Genomic DNA, 17366 nt, shown 5'->3' with positions numbered 1-17366 from the left:
GGGCAATTTGTCCTTTTAAATGGTTGCTTGACACGTATTCAGTTAATGGTACACGTAAGCAAGATACGTTATTAGCTCTAGACGGAGACACTAACAGAGGGGTAGAATGTTTAATAGAGTTAATCGTGAGGGGCTGCAATATCATTTTTCAATTGATGAGGAGCAGAATGGGAGTTTGTGAAATGATTAGGGGCCGGGTTAGGATTTTACTCAAAAGATAAAGTTAAGATAAGTGAATATAAAAACATAAGGGTAAAATAGTTATTTAGGTAAAGATTAATGGTAAACTAGTAACTTGGGAGATATAAGGGATAAGATGGTCATTTGCTAAAAATATAAGGTTAAAATGATTAATTATGTAACACGAGAGCAAAATGGTCATTATGATAAAATGTAAGATAAAGATAGTAAAAATAAAAATACTAAGAATTGAAAGACGGTTATTTAGAAAAAACATAAGGCTAAAATAGTAAAAGCGAAGTTTTAAGGACAAAAGATCATTTTAGAGAAAGTATAAGGTTAAGATAGTAAAAGTTGAATAGTAAGGATAAGATAGTCATAATCTAAATACAATAACTGCAAAATTATGAAGAGAAAAAGGACATAAAAGACTTTTAAAAAAAAGATTAAATGACATAACAATAATTTATTAAGAGAATAAGGATACAACTGTAATTTTAAGAAAGATTTAGAATGATAATATGTCATAAGAGAGCAAAACTAGAATTTAATGAAAGATTGAGGAAAAAAGGGTCGCCATTAAGAATCAAACAATGAATTAAAAGTTTAACATTAGAAAAAAGGGGTTAGAGACTTTAAGATCTCAGAGTGTAAGCCTTTTCAGAGCGTATGCATAGCAAGGGTAGCGATTGTGTCTCTCTTGCCCATTGTTTGGTTGAGATTGATGGTAGGGATACCCATCAAAGTGCACACTGTTTCTCCAACAGTTAGCATACTATAGCGTCAAGCTCGACGATTGTTGGTTGTCAGAATGTACGTGGCTTTGTCTATTAGACACGTATGCAAAACATACATAGTTAGAAAAACCATATTCGGGCATAGTCCCGGATAACGTTGGGTTGTGGTAGTCAATCAACGTGTGAGCTCATGGCCTATTCAGGACAGACATGCATCATATTAGTTGTCACATTTTTTTTGTGTTTGTGCTCTATGCATCTTTGTGATTGTGTTCTATGTTTGTTCTCTATTTTCTGTACTCTGTGTACATTTTCCCCTTGTTCTCTATTTTTTCTATGTCCTGTATGAATATATGTTTGTTCCCTATTACTACTATTGGTTACTAGGATAGATTAAGATAAAGTTAACGAGAAATTGAAACTATGATAAATGAGCGAAGTCTAAAACTTAAACCTGGGATTAACACGACAAAACGCGTGATGATTAAAATGCTAGAGTTGTGTCCTAGGACCGATATACAATTTGTCCCCTTCGTTAGTATCCTGTTGAAAACTGTAGGTTCTTAGTCCTTTTCCTTCATTGTTCTTACAGATAGAGCCGGTGGTGATGTTTTCTGAACACTGAAGCTACTTTTTGCTATCACCCAGACTACGAGATACATGAAGCATTTTAGAAGACACTCGTTACTTTGTGTAGTTATGGAGGTTAGAGTATTTTCTCTCTATTTATTAGTATTTTTGAGGGATAAGATTTTACTATTTTCTGTTAGCACCAGGTTCCAAATTACTAACTCAGTTTATAAATACAGTGCACTGAGTGTAATTCATTCACTCAATCAATAATACACTATTTAGTTTTCTTCACAGTCCTTTCTCTTTTTCTCTTTCTATCTTCTCTCTATTCTTTTCTTTCATTACTTGGACAGCAATATTTTTTTCTTTCTTTTTTGAAACATGCATATGAACATTGGTTGAATGAGTTAGGTACTTATTGTCACAATTTAGATTGACAAAATTCTTTTGGGATGAAATTTTGAGTAATGTTGTTCATGTCTTAAACCAGATGTCATGTGTTCCCTTACAATTTGAAGCACCAGAGAATATATGATCATATAAAGATGTTTCTTATAATCGCTTAAGAGTCTTTGAATGCAAAGTCTTTGTTCATATTCCCAAAGATGAAAGATTCAAGCTTGGTATTTTTATTGGCTGTGACATTATTGAGTTTGGTTATAGATTTTATGGTCCTATTAACAAGGTGATTCAAAGTAGAAATATTATTTTTATTGAAGACCAAAGATTGAAGAATATTCATAATGCAGAGAAACCTATAGTTCAGCCTAGTGAACATTTTTTTGACTTGGAAATTACTCCCTATATTACAGGTATAGGTGAAGATGAAACAGTTAATTCGATGCATGATGAAATTGGTGATGATGATTATGATGAACAACTAGCTTTAAAAATTCCTACAAATGTACTTAAAAGGTCTACAAGAGAAAGGAAGTCTTCGTCAAGATATTCTCTATTTGAATTTGTCTTATTGACTGATAGGAGAGAATCTGAATGCTATAGAGACGCTGTTGAAGATAAAAGAAAAGCTCAATGGCATAAAGCTATGCAAGAAGAAATGAAGTCCTTGTTTGAGAATGATATATATGAGTTAGTGAAGCTACCTAAAGGTATGAGAATTTTGAAGAACAAATAAGTATTTAGAATCAAGAATGAAGAACACAATTCTAAACCTCAGTATAAAGATAGATTGATTGTTAGAGGTTTTAACTAAAGAAAAGGTGTTGATTTTAAAGAGATTTTTTTCTCCTGTTATGAGGATTTCATCTATTTGTGTTTTGTGCTTGGATTAGCAGATTCTCTTGATCTGGATATTGAGAAAATGGAAGTGAAGACAACTTTTCTTCATAGTGATTTGGACAACGAAATCTATATAGAGTAACTGGAGGGCTTTATTGTTAAAGGAAAGGAAGACTTCGTATGCAAACTTAAGAAGTATCTTTATGGGTTAAATCAAACTCCAAGACAATGGTACAATAAGTTTGAATCTATTATGGGGGAGCATAGTTACCTTAAGACAACTTTAAATTATTGTGTATTTGTGTAAAAACTTTCTGATAGTTTATTTTATCATTCTTTTACTTTATGTGGTTGATATTTTGATTGTGGACAAGAATGCTTTGATGATTATTGAGTTGAAGAAATAATTGAGCAAGTTCTTTGCTACAAAGAACTTGGGTATTGCCAAAGAGATTTTGGGCAGACAATTACTCGTTATAGAGATTCTAAAAAGATTTATTTGTCATAAGAGAAGTACATAAGGACTTCAAAAGATTTTACATGAATGATGTCAAATGTGTTGCTAATTTTTTTGCTCCTCATTTTAAGTTGAGTATTAAGTAATGTCCAACCACTTACAAAGAGAAACAAGCAATCAATGAAATTTCTCATGCCTCAGCTGTTGAAAATTTGATGTATGCTATAATGTGCAATAAATCAGACATTACTCATGCAGTTGGTACTGTGAGTTGTTTCCTCTCTATTCCAAGAAAGAATATTAGAATGTTATTACATGTATTATAAGATATCTCAAAGGTACAACTAACTTGAGTTTGGATTTTGGTGGTGAAAAAGTTTTGCTAATTGTAGGGATGGCAACACTACTCAAATCTGCAGGTACCTACTCCGCTGCTACCCGCTTGGGGTGGGTTTTTAGCGGGGAGGGATGGGGTCAGGTTTAGGTAATACCTGCCACCCCTGGTATATATAAATATATATAATTTTAGTATATAATATATTTAACATATGTAAAATAATTAGTAAAATTATTAATAATATTGTATCATATTTAAATTTTTATTTTAATTTATGTTATATATATGATGGTAGTTATATAAATTTTGAAATTTAATTTTATTTATTGAATTTTGATAATTATAGGGGTGGGTAGAGGCGGGACGGATACCCGTTTAGGACAGGTTAGAGTCCAACCTTTTACTACCCGCGAGTAAGAGCGGGGTAGATTCTATGCAGTTATTTTAGGGCGAGACGAGGTCGGGTAGGGCAAAAACCTACCCCTACCCACCCCATTGCCACCCCTAACTAGCTGGCTTTACTAATATAGATATGGTAGAAGATGTTGATTTTTGAAAGTTTACTTCAAGTTATTTGGTCAAGTTTGCAGGAGGAATTATTTCAATTAAGGCTAAAAAATATGTTGCACTTTTTACCATAGAGGTCAAGTTTATTACAGCAACTGAAACATATAAAGAGTTATTGTAGATGAAGAAGTTTTTTGGAGAGTTTGGTTTCAAGAAATACCATTATGTGCTGTTTTATGACAGTTAAAGTGTTATTCATCTTGTTAAAAATTTTATCTTTCATGCAAGATATAGATATATTGATGTTAGGTATCACTGGATACTGAATGTGTTGAATTCTAAGTTGTTAGAATTTGAAAAAATTCACACCGATGATAATGTATATGATGACAAACACATTGTCAAGAGATAAACTTGAAATATGTTGTTTGATCATTGGGATGGCGAGGGCCTCTACTTAGGCGAAAAAGAAGAAATTTGTTGGGCTTATTTCTCTTCTATGTGAGGTCCAAGCCTAAGTTCGTGGGGGTGTCTTCTTGCACCTTTTTGCCACTAACCTAATCAAAATTTTGGAGAGATTGAGAGAGTAAAAATGCAGCCACAAAGTAATCAAGAAGAGGCAAAACAAAATTTTTGATTTTATACAAAGCAACAATCTTTGAATATTAATTTTTCATTTGTTCATCGTTGGATTGGTCTAAAATTTGGATTGTAGGTATGTCTCATCTTGTTCTTCTTTTAGATAGTAGAGATATTGATTCGAGGTCTATAGTAGAAGAAATTGACTTCGTACAGCAGTTCTAATTTTAGGTATTTTTTTTAATCTTTTTGCTTCTCATTTGTAAATTTTAGTATTTTAGTGTTTTGGCTAGTTGTATATACGACTGGTACTTTGTATCTCATATTTAATTATAGTGGAGCTAGTTATTTTATTGGTTTAGACAACTCGTAAATTTTATCTCTTACATTAAGAAAATTTTTTATGTTAATTTTATATTAGTTAGATATTTATGTTGTTTCTACTTCAGGGCTCTATCACATTTTCTTTTTTAATTTAGTATCTATTCAACTAGAACGATTTACAAGTTATATATTATTTCTGAATTCAAAACACATCAAATGCGTTCATTATTTAAGAATAATGTGTACCATCCAAAAATAATCAAATTAAACATAAACAATATAGGCATTATCACAGCATTTTTTATAAGGTATTTAAGTATTAACCAATGGATGTCATCACACATTACATTAAGTAACCAGATAAGCATCATGAAATTAAAGTAACAGCTAGAAAAAGCTGCTCAACAATGATTTTGAGCATGAGGCACTGTTGACTTTTTTTCTTTTTATTTTTCTATCTGTTTCTTTTGTACTTCAACTTCCATAGCCTCACAAATAAAGAGATGATGCCCAGAATCATATGAAGTTAATAAGGTGCTAGCATGCATAGCATCATAAACCATATCCCTATATATAGATACAATAACCTTCAAAGGTTGTCTTAAGGTCCAAAGCAGAACCACTTTTTCTGCACCAAAAACCAACACGGACTTCAGTTTCATAATAGAGAAAATAAAAAGTACAGAAAATCAATTTTTAATTAGTCACTATTAATCATTTTTAAGATTTAAATTTATAATTTAATATTTAGAATTAAGAATTTATGATTTAGGCTATAAAATTTAAGATAAGTAAAATAATTTTAAAAATAGTTAGCTGAAAAAAATTAATTACTTAGACATTAGTTATAGAAAAAATCATTGTCAAGAGTAATAACAACAATATTGATAAATTGCAGCATTAATGATTTATCTTTTTAATCAATTATATGAATATTCTCCTAATTATTATTAAATAAGAGAAAATTGATGTANATTATTGTGTTGTTCCTTAAAGTTAAAAATTTGTAATTGAATTTTAATATTAAATAAAAATATTCAATTGTTATTTTTAGCTATATTTTGTTAAAAATTACACTTTTTTAAATGTTTCTTTTTATGTTTGATGTAGGAATAACTATAAAATATTCTAGAATTATTACTTAGTATAGAACTCAATCATAACTTTTTAAATAGGAAGAATCTAATTAAAAAGTTAATAAAATTATAAGAACCGACATATTAATTAAATCTTAAAGCATTATTAAGCTGAGAAATGTTATCATTAAATAAGTTAAGTTATTCAACTTGTATTTTACTCTATCTTAGCAACGATTTACAATAATTGAGAATATACACAAATAATTAAGATACGTAGAAATTATGAAGAGTTTGTTTGGTTTAAGAAAACGTTTTTCAATTTTCAAAATTTGACGCAGAAGAAAATAAAAATAATAAAATTTTGTCTTAATAAATAGAAAATATTAGGAGAATAAAAATAGAAAATAAAAAGAGGGAGAGCAAATTAAAGAAGCCCAATGCATTATTTGGATATAAAATGGAAAACGAGAGAAAAGAAAATAAAAAGAAAGAAAATGAGAAAATGAGTATGGAGAGACCATGTCATTTGAGCTATAACTCATCGACTATAAATTATAATTGATTAACATAATTGTAAAGAATAAATTTATAATTTTATCTTTATTTACACATTTTCCATTAATTTTCTTCTCGTCTTTAAAGAGAAAAGTTTTACGTGGATCCCCGGCATATTTTTCTCTTTCACTCAATTTTTTTCCTCATTCAATCAAAAGAAATTATTTTTTCATCTATTTTATTTTCCAACATTTTCTTTTCCTTCAAACTTTTTTGATCTAAACAATGTGTAAAGAAATGAAAACTTACCAGGCCACTCTTTTGTTGATCCTGTTTGCGCTTTGATTTGGAATCGAATCTTCTGGAATTGTGTCTTCCAGAAGCTCCACCAGTTTTTTTCTCATCTCTGGCCTTATTGAATATAACAGTGAATCCTTCTGCAGAAGCTGGATCATTCACATCCCATTCACCAAACTTTGGAAGAGGCTTTCCTTCTTGCTCATCATAATGCTGATGATTATTATTACCATTCTTCTTTCATTTCAAAACATACATACATGTCATTATGTGTATTTCAAAAAATCCCATATTTTTGCATCTCTATCCCATTTATATTATTGTTTTGTTGTAAGTAATAAACAAATATATATTCAAATATAATTATACTACATATCTACAAAAATCAGCTATCAATCAACAATTATATATAAATTCGTATTTGGCATCTTATAAAATTTTTTTATTATAAACAAATTTGATAATTAATCTATTGCAGATTTGATTGTTCTATTATATTAAATTTAATTATTCTGATATGTGAATTAATATGATAAATATACAGAAATATACATAATAATTGATTTTGTGTGCTCGTAGCATTCTTTATTCACATATTATGAAAGTGATGTGAAAACAAAAATATAAGATGCAGGACGAGATTGATTTCTTGCTAAGCCAGATTTCAAAGGGGAGGTTAGAGAAACAAATAAAGAAATTGATGGCATACATTTTATGAAAACAAAAAAGAAAAAAATATATATAAAAGAAAACCTAATACGTTCATTGTATTGTTATGACAAAATCTTACCGTAGCCATAGGAATGATTATTGAAGCTTGGTGATATGTGATGGCACTAGAGAATTCTGGGGAGAAAAATATAAATATATTAGGCAAAAAGAATGAAAATGGTGAATTGATAATGCAGCATTTTATAAAATGGTTTTCTTGAAGAAGAAACAAAAAGTACAACCCAACCTAGCTGTTATAAATGCCAGGCTAATTGTCTAGAATCTTGTTTCCATGCTTATAGGGTAATGTCCTTTTGCATTCTAATAACAAACTTCCATTGCAAAAGATTCAATATGGTAATGCTATTTATGGTAAATAAGATGAAATAGTTATTTGTAAAATTAGGGTAACAAACATTGCTTTTTAATGGCAATGCCAAAAGAGACTTTGGTGGGTTTTTATTTTATTTTATTTTATTTTTTATTTCTCATGGCATTGTTTATCATTTTTCTTTTTCTTTGATTGTCATTATGTAACTGAACTTTTACCCCATCTTCTCACTATTAGAAAACTAGTTATTACAGACGAATATTTTCGACAAATTTTATCCTACGAAAATACAGACAGAATTTCAGAGGAATTTTTTTGTCAAAAAAAAAAAGAATTAACATAAATTACAGACGAAAAACAGAATCCGTCGATAATTCTGTCGGTAAAATTAATTTTTTTTGTGAAAAATAGTTATAGACATAATGCTACATTTTATTAAATTATTACAGACGAAAAATCCGTCTGTAATTTAAATTTTTCGTCGAAAATATTAAGGTAACCCTAATTTTATCACCACCCAATCGAGCTCCTTCTACACACACAAAATATCAGAGATCAGAGTTGTTCCTCTCTCCCTCAAGGAACTTCTCCGTCGCACGCATGAGCTTCTTCTTCTCCTTTCCTCACTCACAGCGCCACCGCCGCCACCCTAACCACCGCATCTACCTTCTCCTTCTTCTCCTCTCTTTTAAACACTGAACCAGTAGAACACAGCCCCTGTCTCTCTCGTTCTTTCTCGTTCGCAGAACAAATCAAGCTCAAGCTCCTATTCTCTTCATCTCAGGTGAGCTCCAGCACGCCGGCGCCACCTGCAGCAGCGTCTATCCCCACCACCGCCGCGCCTCTCTCTCTCCTTCTATCCCCATTCAGTTCTGGCTCGCATATCTTCTCAGCGCCGCAACCATCATCTCCTCCAGTCAATGCTTCCAGGTTTTGGTTTCAAAATTCTTTTAATTTCTGTTAAGTTCAATTAATTTTGTTTAATTAGTTTGATTTTAGTAATTAGTTTAGTTAGATTTGTTTTCTGATTAGTGGATTTTTAGGTTTTGATTAGATTAAGTTTAGTTAGATTTGTTTTTTCTGATTTTAGTAATTAGTTTGATTTAAAATTTGTTGTTGAAACTTTTTTCCTCATGATTTTTCAATTTTTGGTGTTTCCTTTCACTGCACTATCTTTTTTCTTTTGCTGCTGCTTCTTGCTGCAGTGTGATAGTGATCCTTCTAAGAGGTTCATCGTGTTTTCCAGATGAGATTCTTGAGCGTGTTATTGGGATGCTAAAATCAAGAAAGGACAGAAGCTCTGTGTCACTGGTTTGCAAGGAGTGGTACAACGCTGAGAGATGGTCAAGGAGGAACGTGTTCATAGGTAACTGCTACTCTGTGTTTCCTGAGATCTTAACCCGAAGGTTCCCAAACATAAGAAGTGTTACACTGAAAGGGAAGCCACGTTTCTCTGATTTCAACTTGGTTCCTGCAAATTGGGGTGCTTATATTCACTTTTAGCTTGTGGTGTTTGCTGAAAAGTACCCTTTTCTTGAAGAGCTTAGGCTTAAGAGGATGACTGTTACTGATGAGAGTTTGAAGTTCTTGGTGCGCTCTTTTCCAAACTCCAAAGCTATTTCCCTTCAAAATTGTGATGGTTTCAGCACTGATGGTTTGGCTGCAATTGCTGCTGATTGCAAGTAAGAACCTAGTACATAAACTTACTTTGCTTTCTTCTTTTCAGTTTTTGTTTTTTTAGGCTTTTTAATTTCTTGAATTTTCATTTCTAATGTATAAAGTTTAATTTTGCTCAGAGGTAAAAAGATTATTGATCTTCTTAGTATGTTCCCTGCTGATTGAGTTTTCTTCATGTTCTTCTTTGCATGAATTTCAGTTTTTAATAATCCGGTGATGTTTGCTATTTTGATGTGAAATCCTTTGCCCTTTTTCTGCTCTGGATGATGTAATCAGGTTAATTGATGTATTTAAGAACCATCAAAATTCCATGTTACAGAGGAGAATAATCTGAATGAGATATGTTTCAAGCATTAGGCAATAAATTAAGTACAAACTCATGACAAATTGCAAGTTTACATTTAGAGAAACTTTTAGGAAAATGGAACTTATAATAAAAATATTGAATGTAAGCAAGTTCAATTGGAATAATTTTTAAAACTTGGCACTTGTTAGTTCAATGTGAGTAGGATGCAGCAGAGAGCTTCAAAATTCAATATTATTATTATTATATGCTAAGCTAGCTTGCTGTGAGGTTTTTTCCAATTTTCATACAGTATGGATAACATTGTAGTAAAGAGTACTACTACTTTAGGTTATATATATATAATAATGCTTTTTCTGTCATTGAAACATGAAATAATAGCAGCAGGAGATAACAATTACAATGATCCATACTTTTGTTTGAATTTTGAAGAAATTTGATGGTGCATGCAGTAGCTGGGATTGATAAACCCTAGGATTGTGATTTAATTGGAGGTAAGTTTTTTCTTTTTCAAGCTCTTAATGATTTACAATCATAGTTATTATTTGTTTATTTATTTATTGTTTGATTATTTCTGGATTTTTTTTTTTAGAATTTTAAGATTTATTAATTAATTCTTTTACTTCTTGTTCATTGTGGGTATGGGTGCAGTGGAGACGAGATGTTGCTTTCGCGGGCTATGAGGTCGCAATACAAATGGATATTTCTGCTGAAAAGATGATATTTGGTGTGGCTGGGATTGATCCTGAAAGAAGAGCAGAGCTAATCAAGGTTGGATGAATCTTTTTTATGTCACTTAAGCCTAACCTAACACTTTCACATGCTCTTAATTTATGTCTGAACATGCTTTTCATGAATATTTTTGTTGATGGTAGATGAGTTTATTGATAATAAGGTACTTGTGTCTTTAACATACAGAATGAGTTATTTTCCTATGAAGACTTTGAAAATATAGATCAATTTGATGCATTGAGTTAAGATTTTTTATGTCCACCTTGGTGTTAAGGACATTTTCTTTTCTAGCATGCTAGTTATAAACTTATAATTAATAATAAATAAAATATTCCTTGAATGCTTTTCTGTTTTAAATAGCTTTTTTTCTTGCAGATACGAGTTTTTAATCAAGACTTAGGTGATCATCTACTCTTTGAGATATGAGTATATGACATTACCCTTTTCCATTTCTTGATTTGTATCAATGCGCAGAGAGCACTGATATTTTGGACACTGACCTGTTGCTTCTTTGCTCTTAGGTACTTGGTGTAGAGAGAACAGCATCACAACAGGAAATAAAGAAGGCTTATTACAAGTTAGCATTGAGGCTGCATCCTGACAAGAACCCTGGTGATGAGGTATTTATCTAATGTTTTCTGTTTTACAGTAAGCAGGGTGGAGCCACGTTGATATCCAAAGATTCCATTGTACTCTTTAATATTCTGAAAATTTTTGAAATATCCATGAAAATTTAGTATCTTCTCAGCAAAATACTATTGAAGCTCTTTGAACACTCTATTTAACAATAGCATCAAACAGGTTTTTGTCTAATTAGGCCTCTGACCATCTATTAAATTTGATGTTTATGGTTCAATTAATCATTTACAGGAGGCTAAAGCAAACTTTCAGCAACTGCAAAATGTTATCTCGATTCTTGGGGATGAAGAAAAGCGAGTCATTTATGATCAGATTGGTTGTGTTGATGATGCTGTGAGTGTTCTTGGTTTCTCGTATCTGTAGATGCATTTACAACATTGAAGCCACAAGATAACATATCTGTAATTTGCATTTTTCTAGATTCATTCAAATTAAACTTTTATGGTCTGTCAACTGTTGGTGGAGGAATCTGCTCTTGTTATGATGATTTTATGTACAGTAGAATGCAATATAAGCATTTCAGCATTTTTTTTTCCGTGTCATGTACATCAACATTATTCATTTATATTTGTTTCTGAAAATCAGGACCTTGCCGGGGATGTTGTCCAGAATCTTCACAACTACTTTAGAACAATGTACAAGAAGGTTGTTTGCGTTGATCCTGATTTTGTTCTGATTTCTTGTCGCACGGTTCTTATTTGCATTTACAAGGTTTTATGATACTTGCTAACAGGTCACTGAAGCTGATATTGAGGAGTTTGAAGCAAACTATAGGGGATCTGACTGAGAGAAAATGATTTGATTGATTTGTACAAGAAGTGTAGAAGTGTTTGTTTGGATTGGCCAGTCTGTGGACCCAAAAGAAAAACAAAATGCTTTTGAAATTGGCCAGGTAAACATGCTCAACAGATTCGAGCATTTATTTCTCATATTGTCCTTTACTTGATTTCTTCTGGAAAATTTTCTCAGAGCTATATAGATAAGGCTGTGTCACTGGAGGGACTATCTCCTCGGGTACCGCTATATAAAGTAACAGAAGGGAATGAACCATGCTTTTTCACAACATACTTTCCATGGGACCATGCTAAAGCTTCGGTATGTGCTACAACATAACAGAATTTCAATTTTTTATTTGTCTTATTTTCTTAGAAATGACTTTGTTCTGGCAATTATTATCATTTGCAGTTGTTGATTACAGTTTTCTGCATGTAAAAGTTACTATTATATTTATTATAGTGCTACATAATGCTATCAATACATATACTTAGCCGAAGTATATCAGATATATGTGTGATTTCTGAAATTGATTAGGTAATCCATGTGCATGTCCATGTTTCAAAATGAGCCACCTTATGGATTATTTCCTGATGCAATGCAGGTTCAGGGGAACTCTTTCCAGAAAAAGGTGACATTATTCTTCGGGATTCACCATGCTGTAGAGGTATAGACCTGAGTTATTAATTCTGATGACAAAAGTTTTGCTGTTTTTCTTACTCTAATGCTGTACAGTAAATATGTTGTGCAATGAATATCTGTTTAACTATGCTTGCTGAATATGTTGATAGGAAAAGTCTAATGGGCCAAGTCAAGGGGGACCAAGACAAAGAGCTGAAGCTTTCTCTGCCTTGTCTAATGCCTTTAATTCATCTTCTGATATGACATCCAGTATGGTATGGCAACATGTTTAAGATTGTATAAACTATGTTTTTCTTTGTTGTTTTATAGTCAATGAAATTTAACCAAAAGTAGGTTCTCCTAACAAGAGGGTGTAGGATAATGATGAAGCATTTAAGCATATTGTATATGGTATTTTTTCTTTTGTTATTAGTGGTAAATTTAATAATTATATTTAGGTAGGTACAGGTTTTTTCATCTTTGCCGAAAAGAAAATTGAAGGAAAGAATATCATAGTATTTAAATTAAATTTGCCAAAAAGAAAAATGAAGGAAAGATATCATAGTTTTTAAATTAAATTGAACATCTCCAAATCAAGTCACAGATCATGATGATTTCATACTCCGTTGGAACTTGCCTTTCTTTCTAATACTTTCTACTCTCATAGTCACAGGATAGATTGAATGGGCTGAATCAAGGAGGACCAAGACAAAGAGCAGAAGCTTTGGCTGCTTTAAACTCTGCATTTAAATCATCATCCGGAACCAAAAGTTCTAGCCCTAAGACAACTGGAAGAAGTCAAGGATCACAAAGAGCAACATCAGTAGCTGCTCTCTCTCAAGTTCTTACTGCTGAGAAGAAGAAACAATCACCTGATTCTTCTCCTGTGCCAACCAGAAGTCCTGTTGTGGAAACTAGCACTTCCAGTGAGAAACATAGCTCTTATTGTCTAAGTTAAATGTGTCACAAAAGAAAGATTAGCTATTATGAGAAGGTTAGAGCGTCAAGTAGTTCTAGTGCAGTTCCACTACCACCGCCGCCACCCTCAATGTCTTCGGATGAGGACTATGATGATGATGAGGATGAAGATGACACTGAAGACTATAGCTGATAGTTTTAGTATAGTTGAACAATATACTAGGAATTATAGTTGATGATCAATACATTTTGTTTATGTTTTGAATTATATTGACTTGCTTGTTTATAGTACTTCATAATACGATGAATTTGTTTATTTTTTGAAATATTATAAATATTCTAATACAAATTTAAAATTTGTATTAAATTTATATTTATTTTGTATGAAAACAAGTTTATTTTGCAATTAGAAAAATAAAAAAAATTATATTTTACCTTACTGACGGATTTACAGACGGATTTTCTATCTGTAATCAGAACGTGGGATGATTTTCCAAAGTTCAAATTACAGACGGAAAATCTGTCAGAAAATCTGTCTGTAATTACAGATGGAAAATCCGTCTGAAAATCCGGAAAATCCGTCGGGAAGTTCGTCGCCTTTGGGAAATGGATAGAAAATTTACAGAGGGAAAATCCGTCGGTAACTGGTAAAAATCCGTCTGTAATTTTCTGACGGAAAAAAAATCCGTCGGTAAATAATTTCCGACGGGGCTTTTACAGAGGGACAAAATCCGTCAGTAATTCCGTCGGTAACCAAAAATCTATCTGTAATAAAGACCAAATCCGTCTGTAAATCTGTCTGTATTAATCCATTTTCTAGTTGTGTCTTAGATAGAGTATGAGAAAACTATAGAGAAAATAAATAAATAAATAAGCAAAATAGTTATTTGTAGATTTATACTTTTAACAGCATACAAATAAGGATTTGTTGCAACATATGATAACTTTTTTTAGGTGCTTGGTTCAATAACTTTTTACAAAAATAAAAATATTAACTCAAATGTTAGAATTCTAACCATATTTAAGGCATCATAAAGGATAATTTTTTTGAATTAGTATTCAAATTGGTTCCGAAAAGATCGCGTATGAGTTAATTTGATTATGAAATTTCAATTTGGTTCTTAAATGATACTAAGTTGGTCATTCATTTACTTTTAGTTGACATATCACCATTAAGTGTTAAGCAGAATATTAAGAACGTAACACATGATAAACTTTACGTCACATGAAACACTTAACAACGAATTTTTGTCGAAAAGTTAATGAAAGGACCAACTTATGTAATATAGATCAAATTGAAGCATTGAATCTTTTAGAGATCAGATTGACTTATGATCTTTTAGGAAACCAAATTGAACATTAACCCTAAGTATTCGGTGTTTATTTTATAAATTTAATTTTGATAAATTATCAGTGTAAAACAATTTTATGTGTATTCAATTACATAATATTATGTCAATAAAAATAACTATTTTTTACATTGATCATGTGAATAATTATCCAAAAAAACGAATATAATTAAACTGCTGCTAAAAATTTTTTACACTATCAATATATCAAAATTAAACTCTTATTTTATATAACTTTTTTTTAAGAAGTTATTCAATAATGTAAGATATAAACTTGACTTACATATGTCATTATATGTGAGTTAAAATCAAATGACATACAGTACTTATTTAACCAAAGATTCATCAGCTATAACTAGTTACATAATATATATTTTATTCATTAAACCAGCATTAAATCACAATAATAAGCATGTATGATGTAATTAAATAATTCTTATTTACACACACACACACATATATATATATATATATACTACTCATTTTTTGTCCAACAATCTAGTATCTTGTTTCTGTTTTTGTGATGTCCCATAAGAGAAATAATAATATATATCCAATTAAGATCCCACATAAATGAAAGTCGAAGGTGATGATATGTGGAGTGAAAAAGACTTCCGCTCTACTGAAAGGGAAAGAATCTCTCCATCTTTATGTAACCTACGTCAGATTTGTGAATTGATGATTGATCTAAGTAGATGAATTCTTATTCAATTATTGAATAATTATTCTCCACATACAAGTCATTTTTTCATACAAGTTTATACAAGTCATTTTAACCTCACGGGCCTCTTAATCTAACTAACTTTTCAATCAACGCGCGAATATATAATTGGCATTTTCGAAAGGATTTCGTTTTCATTTTCGAATTTTTTCAACGTTTTTTATCTACGTTCTCTTCCATCTCTGCGTTCTCTGCGTTTCTCTTCATTCGTTCTCTACGTTTTTGAAATCAAGCTCTAAAATCAGTTTTGAACAGTTATCTCATTGTTGAAGATAATGAATAATTCAAGTTCAGATTGTCAATTGAATCAGAATGAAATTGATTATTGTTTTGAATCCAATCAAGTGGCTGAAGTATGGTTCGATTCTAGTTAATGTTTTCGTTAGTAGTTTATGATTCTGTAGGTGAATAATGTTATTTTTGTTTGTGAAAATTGTTGTTTATCGTTGATGGTTTGAATTGAATGTAATGTAAAAATTCTGCATTAAAAAAATATTTTTCTGTATTTGCAGCAAATTTCGATGTAATACGAAGATATTTGAGTGTATTGTTTAAGAATTTTTGATGTATGTGTGCTGATAAGTTCTGCATAATTCAAAACTCTTCTTCCTCCTCCCCATCTTCTGCTGCTGCTTCTTCTTCTTTTTCATCATCATCATCATCATCATCATCATCATCATCATCTTTTTTTTTATTCATATTTTTTTTCTTGTTTTATCTTCTCAAGTTTCTTCTTGTTTTACTCTCTTAACAAGAATAAAAACAAAAAAAATCAAACAAAGAAAAAGAAAAAACATATAATAGTACAAAATTATTTGGAAAATGATGAACTTACATTCATTCAACTAAAAGAAAGAAAGAAATAAGGAAAAAAAAAGAAGAAAAAAATGCAGCATTAGAGGAAACATTTTTCTATATTTGCAACAAATTTGGGTGTAACAAGAAGATATTTTGGTGTAACACGAAAATATTTGAGTGTATTATTTAAGAATTTTCGGTGTATGTATGCTGATAGGTTCTGCATAATTCAAAATTCTTCCTCTTCCTCCTCCTCATCTTCTGCTGCTGCTTCTTTTTTTTTCATCATCACCATCTTTTTTTCTTATTCATCTTTTCCTTTTTGTTTTACATTCTCAAGTTTCTTCTTGTTTTACTCTCTTAACAAGAATAAAAACAAAAAAATCAAATAAAGAAGAAGAAACATATAATACTGCAAAATTACTTGGAAGAGGATGAACTCACATTCATTCAACTAAAAGAAAGAAATAAAGAAAAAAAGAAGAAAAAAATGCGGCATTAGAGGAAACATTTTTCTGTATTTGCAGCAAATTTGGGTGTAACACAAAGATATTTGGGTGTAACACGAAGATATTTGAGTGTATTGTTTAAAAATTTTCGGTGTATGTGTGCTAATAAATTCTGCATAATTCAAAACTCTTCCTCTTCTTCCTCCTCATCTTCTACTGCCTCTTCTTCTTCATCTTCTTATTTCATTTTCTCATCATTCTTTTTTATTTTAGCTTCGCAACTTCCTTCACTTTTCGCGACGATTTTTAGAGATTTCTGAAAGATTTTGATTCTTGTTTGAATGTTGAGCGTTGCGATTTTGATTGAGGAAAAAGAACCGTTTGCGTTATTCAAGAGTTAAGAAGCGCATGTTTACACACAATCTAAACTGAAAGTCATTTTTGTTGGGTTTGAGCTAACTTGTATAAACTTGTATACCAAAAAGACTTGTATGTATGGCAGATCTCATTATTGAAATAGAAATGAGTCACACTTCAG

General features: G+C 31.0%; 3 protein-coding genes across 6 annotated transcripts; 2 read left to right on the top strand and 1 right to left on the bottom strand.

The window, feature by feature from the left end:
- LOC110267399 (RPM1-interacting protein 4-like) lies at positions 5383 to 7860 on the bottom strand. 2 transcript variants are annotated; one of them, XM_021112908.1, is made up of 4 exons: positions 7763 to 7860; positions 7595 to 7650; positions 6817 to 7038; positions 5383 to 5561 (listed from the first exon to the last, which is right to left on the bottom strand). In XM_021112908.1, exons 2-4 carry the CDS (start codon positions 7601 to 7603, stop codon positions 5535 to 5537), a joined length of 258 nt encoding a protein of 85 aa, XP_020968567.1. In that variant the 5' UTR covers positions 7604 to 7650; positions 7763 to 7860; the 3' UTR covers positions 5383 to 5534. The 2 variants fall into 2 exon arrangements, with proteins under 2 accessions (XP_020968567.1, XP_020968566.1); XM_021112907.1 differs by having other exon boundaries at positions 6817 to 7041; positions 7763 to 7859.
- LOC107623362 (transport inhibitor response 1-like protein Os11g0515500) lies at positions 8353 to 10573 on the top strand. Of its 3 annotated transcripts, none has more exons than XR_002354962.1 (5): positions 8353 to 8776; positions 9093 to 9212; positions 9387 to 9528; positions 10206 to 10321; positions 10473 to 10573. XR_002354962.1 is itself a non-coding variant. In XM_021112905.1 (5 exons), exons 1-4 carry the CDS (start codon positions 8767 to 8769, stop codon positions 10300 to 10302), a joined length of 315 nt encoding a protein of 104 aa, XP_020968564.1. In that variant the 5' UTR covers positions 8353 to 8766; the 3' UTR covers positions 10303 to 10321; positions 10479 to 10573. The 3 variants fall into 3 exon arrangements, 2 of the variants coding, with proteins under 2 accessions (XP_020968564.1, XP_020968565.1); XM_021112905.1 differs by having other exon boundaries at positions 10260 to 10321; positions 10479 to 10573; XM_021112906.1 differs by having other exon boundaries at positions 10260 to 10321; positions 10473 to 10490.
- On the top strand, positions 11081 to 13805 carry LOC107623361 (chaperone protein dnaJ 6; the record flags this gene model as incomplete). The annotated part of the gene is given in 8 exon segments (XM_016325589.2): positions 11081 to 11179; positions 11430 to 11531; positions 11784 to 11843; positions 11932 to 12090; positions 12168 to 12293; positions 12577 to 12639; positions 12764 to 12868; positions 13261 to 13805. Coding segments are annotated over 4 exon segments (315 nt in total), but the record flags the coding sequence as incomplete, so codon positions are not given.

The sequence above is a fragment of the Arachis ipaensis genome, chromosome B10 (assembly GCF_000816755.2).
Source record: "Arachis ipaensis cultivar K30076 chromosome B10, Araip1.1, whole genome shotgun sequence".
NCBI classification, from domain to species: Eukaryota; Viridiplantae; Streptophyta; class Magnoliopsida; order Fabales; family Fabaceae; genus Arachis; species Arachis ipaensis.
Note: the sequence above shows the minus strand (reverse complement) of the source record. Positions and strands in the feature narration are given on the sequence as shown.

What these genes read in the sequence shown, in the direction of transcription:
- LOC110267399 (XM_021112907.1), bottom strand. An exon ending in ATCAACAAAAGAGTGGCCTG is followed by an intron (nt 5,562 to 6,816) that starts GTAAGTTTTCAT and finishes TTTTTGGTGCAG; the next exon opens with AAAAAGTGGTTCTGCTTTGG.
- LOC107623362 (XM_021112905.1), top strand. An exon ending in AAGGAGGAACGTGTTCATAG is followed by an intron (nt 9,213 to 9,386) that starts GTAACTGCTACT and finishes CTTTTCTTGAAG; the next exon opens with AGCTTAGGCTTAAGAGGATG. An exon ending in GCAATTGCTGCTGATTGCAA is followed by an intron (nt 9,529 to 10,259) that starts GTAAGAACCTAG and finishes TGAATTTTGAAG; the next exon opens with AAATTTGATGGTGCATGCAG.